Genomic DNA, 11,234 nt, shown 5'->3' with positions numbered 1-11,234 from the left:
ATATATATATATATATATATATATATATCTGAATCACTGTGCTGTACCCTGAAACTAATACAACATTTTAAATCAACTATACTTCAATTAAAAAAATAAAAATAAATAAATAAATTTAGTGAAAAAAACCCCAGTATGGTACTGGCATAAAAACAGACACAAACAACAACAGAACAGAATAAAGAGCCCAGGGATAAACCCATGCATATATGGTCAATTAATTTATGACAAAGGATCCAAGAATATACAATGGGAAAAGGACAATACCTCCAAAAAATAGTGTTGGGAAAACTGGACAGCCACATGCAAAAAATGAAACTGGATTACTATCTTACACCATATAAAAAATTAACTCAAAATGAATTAAAGAATTGAATGTAAGACCTGAAACCATAAAACTCATAGAAATCATGGGCAGTAAGTTCCTTGACATCAGTCTTAGCAATGATTTTTTTGGATCTGATTCCAAAAGCAAAGGCAATAAAAGCAAAAATACACAAGTGGGACTACATCAAACTAAAATGGTTCTGCACAGCAAAGGAAACCATCAACAAAATGAAAAGGCAACCTACTGAATGGGAGAAAATATTTGCAAATTATATATCTGACAAGGGGTTAATATCCAAACTATACAAAGAACTCATACAGCTCAATAGCAAAAAACAATCCAATTTAAAAAAGGACAGAGGATCTGAATAGACATTTCTCCAAAGAAGACATAGCAATGGCCAATAGGCACATGAAAAGATGCTCAACATCACTAATCATCAGCGAAATGCGAATCAAAACCACAGTGAGCTATCACCTCACACCTGTTACAATGCCTATTATCAAAAGGATGACAAGTAACAATTGTTGGTGAGGATATAGAGAAAAGAGAATCCTTGTGCACTGTTGGTGAGAATGCAAATTGGTGCAGCCATTATGGAAAACAGTATGGAAGTTCCTCAAAAAATTAAAAATAGAACTACCATATGATCCAGCAATTCTACTTCTGAGTATTTATCTGAAGAAAATGAAAATACTAACTTGAAAAGATATGTGCACTCCCATGTTCATTGCAGCATTATTTACAATAGGCAAGATATGGAAGCAACCTAAGTGTCCATCCAATGGATGAACGGATAAAGAAAATGTGAGATAGATATAAATATAGATATAGATATACACACATACACAATGGAATATTATTCAGCCATGAGTAAGAAAGACATCCTGCTGTTTACAACAACTTGGATGGACCCTGAGGACATTAGGCTGAGTGAAATAAATCAGACAGAGAAAGACAAATAGTGTATGATCTCACTTATATGTGGAATCTAAAACAAAACAAAACAAACAAAAAAACAAACTCATAGATATAGAGAACAGATTGGCGGTTGCCAGAGGTGAGAAGAGAGGGTAAAATGGGTAAAGGGAGTCAAAAGGTACAAACTTCCAGTTAAAAAGTAAATAAGTCATGGGGATGTAATGTACAGGCATGGTGACTATAGTTAATAATATTATATTGGATATCTGAAAGCTGCTAAGAGAGTAAATCTTAAAAGTTCTCATCACAAGAAAAAAAATTCTGTAACTATGTATGGTGATGGATGTCAACTAGACTTATCATGGTGATCATTTAACAATACATACAAATATCGAATCACTATGTTGTATATCTGAAACTAATATAATATTGTAAGTTAATTATACCTCAATTTAAAAATAAATAAATAAATAAAAGTATGGTATTGGTAAAAATAGACAAATTTATCAATGCAACAAATAGAGAGCCAGTAAATAGACCCACACAAATAGAGACAACTGAACTTTGACAAAGGAACAAAAGCGATTCAATGGAGAAAGGACAGCCTTTTCAATAAATGGTGTTGAAACAATTTGATATCCATATGCAAAAAGAAAATATCTAGACACAGTCCTGACAACTTTCACAAAAATTAACTCTAAATGGATCTTAGACTTATAGGCAAAATGCAAAAATATAAAACTTCTGCAAATAGGGAGTTCCCTGGTGGCCTAGTGGTTAGGATTCCAGACTTTCACTACTATGGCCCAGGTTCAATCCTTGGTCAGGGAACTGAAATCCCGCAAGCTGCATGACGCAGCCAAAAAAAAAAGAAAGAAAGAAAACTTCTGCAAATAACCGGAGAAAATCTAAGTGACTTTGGGTTTGGCAGTGTTTTAAAATATAACACCAAAAGTACGTTACATGAAAGAAAAACTGACAAGTTGGACTTTATTAAAATTTTAAAATTCTGCTCTGTGAAAGACACTGTTAAGAGAATAAAGAGACAAGCCCAGAACAGGAGAAAATACTTGCACGACACATACAAGCCCAGAACAGGAGAAAATACTTGCACGACTTGTATTTAAAAATATACAAAGAGGGACTTCCCCCATGGTCCAGTGGTTAAGAATCCATCTTGCAATTCAGGGCACGCCAGTTTGATCCCTGGTCAGGGAACTAAGATCCCACATGCTGCAGGGCAACTAAGCCCACGTGCTGCAACTACTGAGCCCACGCGCTCTGGAGCCAGTGTGCCACAACTACAGAGCCCATGCACTCTGGAGCCCACACACCACAACTAGAGGGAAGCCCGTGCGCCCCAACAGAGAACCCACGCGCTGCAAGGAAAGATCCCACGTGCCGCAACTAAGACCCACCCAACACAGCCAATAAATAAATAAATAAATAAATATTTTAAAAAAAAATTTTAAATAGTAAAATAAAATATACAAAGAACTCTTAAAAATCAACAATAAGAAAACAAACAACCCCATTACAAAATGGGCAAAAGATCTGAATAGACACTTGACCAAAGAAAATATACGGATGGGAAATAAGCATGTAAAACCATGTCCAACATCATTTTTCATTATGGAATTTCAAATTAAAACAATAAGATACCACTACACACTTATTAGAATGGTTAAAATCCAAAAAAATGACAGTATTAAATCCTGGCAAAGATGTGAAGCAACAAGAATGTTCGTTCATTGCTGGTGAGAATGAAAATGATGAAAAACTGTGGAAGACAGTTTGGTAGTTTCTTACAAAGTCTTACCATGTGACCCACAATTGCACTCCTAGTCATTTACCCAAATGAATGGAAAACTTATGTCTACACCATAACCTGTACATATATGTTTATAGCAGCTTTATTCATAATCACCCCACACTGGAAACGACCAAGGTGTCCTTCAATAGGTGAATGGATAAGCAAACTGTGGTACATCCATACAATGGAATATTATTCAGTGATAAAAATAAATGAGCTATCAAGCCATGAAAAGACATGGAGGAAACTTGAATGCAAATTGCTGAGTTAAAGAAGCCAATCTGAAAAGGCCACAGACTGTATGATTCCAACTATATGACATTTTAGAAACAGCAAAGCTATAGACAGGAAAAGAGTGTGGTTGCCAGAGTTTCAGGCAGGGGGAGAGGAAAGATGAATGAATAGCTAAAGCACAGATGAAACCGTTCTGTGTAATGGTGGATATATGTCATTATGTATTTGTCAAAACACATAGAATGTGTAACACAAAGAGTGAACCTTACTGTAAACTGTTGACTATAATTAATAATAATGTATCAATATTGGTTAATTGTAACAAATATACCACACTAATACTACCATCTCAATTATTCTGTAAATCTAGAACTACTAAAAATTAGGTCACTTAATTGTTTTAATGCTCTTAGCATACAATCCAGCAATTGCACTCACGTGTATTCCTTCGACACAAAAATCTTACACAATCACAGCATCCTTATTCATATCAGCCAAAACCTGGAAACAACCAAGATGTCCTTCAACTAGTGACTAGTTAAGCAAACTGTGGTAAATCCATACCATGGAATGCTATTCAGCAATAAAAAGGAACAAACTATTCATATATGTGACAATCTGGACGAATCTCCAGAGAATTCTGCTGAGTAAAAAAAGCCAGTCCCAAAAGGTTACATACTGTATGATTCTACATATATAACACTCTTGAAATAACAAAATTATAGAACTGGAGCACAGATTATTGGTTGCCAGGGGTTAAGGAGGGACAGGGCAGGAGGGAAGTGGGTGTGACTATTAAAGGGCAATATGAGAGATCCTTGTGGTAAAGGAAATGTTCTGTATGTCAATATCCTGGTTGTAATACTGTATCAATACCAAGATTTTGCAAGATGCTATGATGGGGGAAACTGGGTAAACAGTACATCAGTACATTGCATTTGAATTTACAGTTATCTAAAAATCAAAATTGGTCTAAAAAATACAAATTTTTGTCTAAAAATTTTTTTAAAAATTAAAAAATGGAGAAAAGTAGGCTCCTCTTACTTACCTCAAATGATCTGCCAGGTTGTCCTGGAACCAGGGCAGGAAACCTCTGGGGTGATTTCCCATTAGCTGGCATGTTGACTCTGAGTACCAGCCCACCTTTCAAAGCTGGAGAGGCCTTTGTACGTGGGCTGCAGTCAGAATAAATGGAAGATCCTGCAGCCTCCAATATGCGGAAAGTTCAACAGCTCCACAGAGACACCAACAAATCCTAAAAGGACATATCCACGTCATCACTGTCATTCCACATTCGCCCCACAAAGTTCAGCAACTCCCACTCTGAGTATTAGTGAGGGTAGATTGTGGAAACAATCATGATATTTGGAGTCAAATCAATGAACTCAGAGTCTGTTACTCTTGGGTGGCTCCACAGAGGGTGCTTCACACTTTAGCCAACCAGCTCATACCTCAATTCCAGGTTCACGGCAGATCTGGGTTTGGGGAGAAGGTGGAAGTGAGGCAGTGAATGGTGCTGAAGCCCCATGGGGTAGGCAGGGGAAGGACTTGTCCATGGGGTCCTGGTGAGTGACTGTGGCGGCAAAAAACCTGGAAACCTGGTAATCTTAATGAAAGGGGTCTCTTCTGTCCACTTTAATTATTTCACCATTTTAGGGTGAAAAATCCCTCTTAAATTCTTCTGCGGAGAAGCTCTGAGCCTCTTCTTTCCAGAAGATGATTCAACATTAATAATATTGATTAAATCAACAAATTAGAGGGGGGGGGAGGAAACATGCTGGTTTTAACTTACACCAAAAAAGCATTTGACACAATTCAGCAGTCATTACTAATAAAAACTCAAACTAAAATTAGGGAGGAAGTAAATCACTTAAATATCACAAAAATCATTTACAAAACACAACCCTGAAATACTATGCTAAAAAGTAAAATGATGAAGCAACTGCCATTAAAATTAGTAAAAAGATAGGGATGTCTGATACAACTCAAAATTGTTTTTTCTGGCTCTAGGTCACACAATAGAAGACGAAATAATCAGAATAAATATTGCAAAGAAATGAAAATGTAGCTTTCTTTGCCAGTGATATGATTTTATACATAGAAAACCTACCCCAGACTCTACCAGAAGTCATAGGGTAACTTGATAAGGGGCTGGATACAAGATAAAATTACAAGATCAGATAGTTTTTTCCCTGTATAATAATGACCAAATGAAAACGGAAAAAAAATCCGTTAGTAATGATAACAAGAAAAATATAAAATATGTAAAATAAACTCTTTAAGGAGCTGCACCTATAAATTCAAAAAGTTAAAAAAATTGACAAATATAAAATAGTCACACAGACATACCATACCCCTGGATAAAAAATTTAATTAAAATGTCAACCCTCCCAAAACATTATAGTAATGTAAAGAATAAATAAAAGAGAAAAATTAAACACAAAGCTCAATAATAAGATGGTGTATATAACATTTTGTGGAACGCAACTAAAGAGACTCTTAAAGGGAAATTCATGTTTTCAAATGCATTTTAACAAAGAAAGGCTGAACATTAATGAATTAACAACCAATTTAAGAAGTTAGATAAAAGAGAAAATAGCACAGATAGCAGGAATTAGGGAAAGAGAAAACAAAGGTACATCAGAGAGGATCAACAAAGCCAAAAGTTGGTTGTTTGGAAAGGCTAATAAAATTAGCAAATCTCTGGGGAGACTGAGGAAAAAATCTAAACGCACGCACACTATTAGGACTTGACAACAAAATGCAGCAAGGAATCTAAAAACTGACTACCTCAGAAGCCTCCATCCCTCCCTGACCCGCATACACTCCCATTCACCAGACTTTTTAATTCCCCACCAACTGACCCCACAAACTGTCATTCCCAAAAGCCAACAAAGCCATCACCTCAAAAATCACTGATGACTGTCACGCCACAAACCCTCATGCGCTCGCTTTAGTGCCGCGCGCCAACAAGACTTAAACAGCCTCTGAGGGCCACTTCCGTTTCCTGTCCTCACCTCTGAACCTGCCCCTTCTGGGGCTGTTAATTTCGCACACAATCACACAAGAGCTGTGTGACTGTGGTCTACTCACTCTGAACAAGGTGCAGTTATGGATCTGCAGAGACTTTGTCCGTGAGCAGCGGTGCCGAGCGAGGAACATGGCTGCGCCGAGGCGTTCCACCATGAGGGCCGCCATCATAGCATCCATTCCGTACAGTGGGCTGTTCCATAGGCAACGGAGGGGGGGTGTCGTTCATGGGTAGAAACTTTCTGAAGACAAGCTTCCGGGAGAAGCTGGTCTTTGGAACCGAGTTCTATAGGTTTGTGCAAAGTTTACAGAAGCAGAGGTGCCAAACCCCAACCACGGGGGAAGGGGAGATGTGTCCCGATCTTCAAGGGAGATACCACTAGGAAGGGGGGGGGAAAAGTCCCTCCTGGGCGATACCACTGTAGAAGAGAGGGGAGGAGTCAAGGTGGTACAGTCTCGTTTCGACGGACTGTGGAACTGATATGGAGGGGTCTTTAATCCCCCTCAATCTCCATTACCCCACTGAAATGATAGTAGGTAAGAATAATAATACTAGCCTTTGATATGGACAACTAATGTTTTTCAGCAAATTATCAATAGAAAACTATTTAGAAAACATTTTAAGCACACTTTCGATGAAAATGCATCTCCAAGACATGCCCCCAACACCTGCTGTCAACCAGGTTAGCCTCTCTTATATGGAAATTCAGGAGCTGCTACTGACTCTTGGGAGAGAAGAGAATTCTGGGTGTTCTTCACCTCTGAACTCCTATACACAGTCTTTAAAACCTAGTCCTAGTATACCCTCCTGCAGGGAGCCTACTCTGACAAGAGGTAAAGAGCTCTTTTCCCTGCATAAGGTGTTTCCAACCCAGCAGGTAGACCCTGGCTAAGCTTGAGTATGGATTGCTGGGTACCCTGAGGACATTCATTTCCTTTCTCTGGACCTCAGCTCAACAATCTGGAGAGCTAGAATGTTAACCTCTCAGATTATCCCATTTTCTCTGTCTCCCCAGCAGTATTTATGAACTGGATGAAAGACAGAATGGCAAATATGAGAATATTGTTGTAACACACGCACCTCGACATAAATTGCCAAAACTTATTATTCTTGTGACTTCTGGTCAACCTCTCAAATCCTAGACCCTGTTTACTTCCATCATCAATGCGTCTCTGAGCTGATCTCAAACCTGAACCTTTCTTAACTCTACCAACACCTAAGTTGCATTTTTCTGATCTGGCTTCATGTTCTCTATTAATGATTCAATCATCAATGTTCTTGTATTTTGACTTTTGAACATATTGCACTAAAATGTTATTGGTTTTGATTACTGAGTTTTTTGGTGCCCCCTTAAATTTTGCACTTTGAAGTGAGTGTCTCTCTTGCCTTACCCTAGTCCCAGAAAACTTGTTCTCTAAAATCATAGACTATCAGAAACTTTGTTAATTGAAATTATGTCAGTAAGAATAAAACAGCCCACTCTTGCCTGGAGGATCCAAGTCACTTTGACACAGAGAAGCAGACTCGATTTCCAACCCAGGTTCAGAGCTTCAAATAAGGGGTATCTGAAGCAAACATGTCACATTTATTTTTTTAACTTTTTATTTTATATTGGAGTATAGTCGATTAACAATGTTGTGACAGTTTCAGGTGCACAGCAAAGGGACTCAGCCTTGCATGTACACGTATCCATTCTCCCCCAAACTACCCTCCCATCCAGGCTGCCACATAACATTGAGCAGAGTTCCCTGTGCTATACAGTAGGTCCTTGTTGGTTATCCATTTTACATATAGCAGTGTGTATGTGCTGATCCCAAACTCCTTAACTATCCCTCCCCCCCATGCTCAGACTGAACCCTTATGCTTTTAAAAGTAAAATCAGAAGGCAAGGGTGTAGGGGAATAATTTTCCAATACTGCTCTTATAAACTCTTCTTTGAAATAAAGGAGGCTTTTACTATTCACAAGGTTATTTGTCAGTTGCAATTTTCCCCTGTATTCCCCCATTCAATCTCGGATGCCACAATCAGACAGAAAGCATAAGGACACTTTTTTCTTGCATCTGTAGTGGAAACCTTAGCAGACAGTATGTCACATCTTTTTTTAATTTAGCATTTCTAAATAAAAAGGACCCTGGATCCACCTCACAGTCCAGACTTGACATTGACTCTTTTACATAACAACCTACTTTGCTTTGGGCTAATCAGTACTCTGCTTCATTTAAATTTAACTGAACTCCACTCTTCCCCAACATCCTGTAGTACAGTAAGTCCCCTACATACAACCTTCAGGTTGCGGACTTTCGAAGATGTTGACGTGCGTTCACATGTCCAATCATGTAAATTACCTCACATGTCTGGTGTACATTGTCATGTGTGTGCATCCTCTATAAGTCGTTGTGCTTTTATGTACTTTACAGTACCATACTGTATAGAATACAGGAGTACAGCATCTTTATTTCAAGCCCAGGATGTCCGGAAGCAAGTGTAAAAGCAGCGGTGATGTAGCTGGTACTGCTGAAGAACTGAAGAGATTCACGATGCAGGAAATGACAAGGGGATTTTCTTTATTTGAAGAGGCACTGTTCGTTTTTGAGGCACAGGACCCGAATGTAGAATGGTACACGAAGGTTGCAGCAGCCGTTCAGAATGCAATCCAGTGCTACCATGTCATCTATGATGAAAAAAGAGGCTAGATAGAACTGAATCCAGCAAGGAACCAGAACCTGTGCCATCAGTGTCAGGTGTGAGTGAAATTGCAGCTTGCCTTCCGTCTCCTATTGCTGACGATCCTTCAGCTCTACCATCTCCCACCTCCTCTCCCTCCTCCAGTCAGTAACTCTTCTTGCCTGTTCACTTGATGCCAGCCCCTGTATGCCAGCTGTTGTACTATACTACTGTACTTTTCAAGGTACTGTACTGTAAAATTAAAAATGTTTTCTGTATTTTTTTGTGTTTGTTTTTTATGTATTATTTGTGTGAAAAGTATTATAAAGCGATTACAGTACTGTCCTATATAGCCAATTGTGTTAGTTGGGTACCTAGGCTAACTTTGTTGGGCTTACGAATAAATTGGACTTACAAACGCACTCTCAGAACGGAACTTGTTCGTATGTAGGGGACTTACCATAATCCTATTTCTTCCTTTGGTGAGACTAGGGTGATCAACCATACCTGTTTGCCCAGGACTGAGGCGTTTATTGGAACAAGGGAACTTCAGTGCTAAAATCAGGAAAGTCCCAGGCAAAACTAAAACAAGTTGGCCATCCTAAGTGAGATCCTCCACAATTCCTACAGTGTGTGGTCTCCCTTGCTGCAGCAAGTTAAAACCCATTTCTGGGCTCCCCTGGTGGTGCAGTGGTTAAGAATCCACCTCCAATGCAGGGGACATAGGTTCGAGCCCAGGTCCGGGAAGATCCCACATGCCCCGAAGCAACTAAACCCGCGTGCCACAACTACCGAGCCTGCCCTCTAGAGCTCACAAGCCACAACTGCTGAGCCCACGTGCCACAACTACTGAAGCCCGTGAGCCTAGAGCCCGTGCTCCACAACAAGACAAGCTACCGCAATGTGAAGCTCGCGCACTGCAATGAAGAGTAGCCCCTGCTTGCTGCAACTAGAGAAGCCCACACGCAGCAACGAAGACCCAATGCAGCTGAAAATAAATAAATAAATAAATAAATAACTTGTTTTTAAAAAATCCATTTCTGTCCAACTATGGATGTGACCCTTGTGGTCTTTATCAGATGGACTTTATTAAGGTCATTAATGTTGGAAGGTTCACAGATGTCGAGTTTGCGATCAGGCCTAGTATGCATTGATGGTGGAGAAATTAATAGGCCTGGGTTCAAGCTCCAGATCAGAGAGACATTGATCGAGGAATAGTTAATTAAAGGCTGAATGCTAAAGGATACGAGAAAGGCATTGATGGTGGAAGAATTATCAGAGCTGTAGATTACAGGTCAGACTAGAGCAATACTGATAGGGTTGAAATTTGGTCCAAAGGTAGTAGAAATGTTATTACAGGAGCCTGGATTTTAGATTTTGACAAGAGAGTCATTGATGGTTGGTCAAATAACAAATGACCAAATTCAAGGTCCTACCATATGAGCAGTGGTGGTGGAAGAGTTAATGGAAGACAGCAATTTGAGCTCTCTTGTCTAGACCAAGCCTGAGGGGTTTTAGATAGATGGTACAGCTGTCCAATGGCTGTGTACGAAAGGTGGGATCTAGTTTCTGGTGGCCAATGGGATGAAGCAGCAGCCTGTTACTAGGGAGAAGCCCCTGTTGCTATGTGCAGAGTGAAAGAGGCAGGGTCTAGCCTGAGTTGCTACAGACAAATAGTTAGCCAATGACTGCAGAAATTGGGCTTTAGCTTCTTCAGCCTATAGTAAACTGATGCTAGGTAGTAACACCCACAGCCATGTGAAAGAAGGCAGCCAAAGTGGCACCTGAGAGGCTGTAGACAAAAGGCACAGTTAACCAATGGCTGAGTAAGAATGGGGCTCTGGCCTCCCTAGGTATATGAGGCTTCCTGGTCTGTAAATCAGTGAGGTCCTCATTGTCCAGTGCAGGGAGGGGGCAGTGCATAGCCTTCGGGGGTGCAGATAGATGACACAGCTGTGTGAGGGAAGTGGAAGTGGGTGGGAGCAAAGGCTTGAGGTTGCTTTGGGCAGGTGGTGCAGCTGGCCAATGGCTTTGTGTGGAAGGCAGAATTTAGCCTCCCTGACTAATGAAATGTGAACATCTCTGTTACTATGTAGAAATAACTTTGCTGTTCCAAATTGTATGTATATGTATAGCTGATTCACTTTGTTATAAAGCAGAAACTAACACACCATTGTAAAGCAATTATACTCCAATAAATGTGTTAAAAAAAAAAAAGAATGAAACTTCTTACTCCTGCCTG

At 39.5% G+C, this 11,234-nt stretch overlaps 1 protein-coding gene across 1 annotated transcript in view; it reads right to left on the bottom strand.

Moving 5' to 3' along the window:
• ZNF157 (zinc finger protein 157) overlaps positions 1 to 4,416 on the bottom strand; it is a 25,596-nt gene extending 21,180 nt beyond the window's left edge. The window contains 1 exon segment of the mRNA XM_029241083.1: positions 4,345 to 4,416. Within this exon segment, the coding sequence (XP_029096916.1) occupies positions 4,345 to 4,416 (72 nt within the window).
• Positions 4,417 to 11,234: the final 6,818 nt, after the last annotated feature.

The sequence above is a fragment of the Monodon monoceros genome, unplaced genomic scaffold (assembly GCF_005190385.1).
Source record: "Monodon monoceros isolate NGI ecotype Baffin Bay Population unplaced genomic scaffold, NGI_Narwhal_1 Super_Scaffold_22, whole genome shotgun sequence".
NCBI classification, from domain to species: Eukaryota; Metazoa; Chordata; class Mammalia; order Artiodactyla; family Monodontidae; genus Monodon; species Monodon monoceros.
Note: the sequence above shows the minus strand (reverse complement) of the source record. Positions and strands in the feature narration are given on the sequence as shown.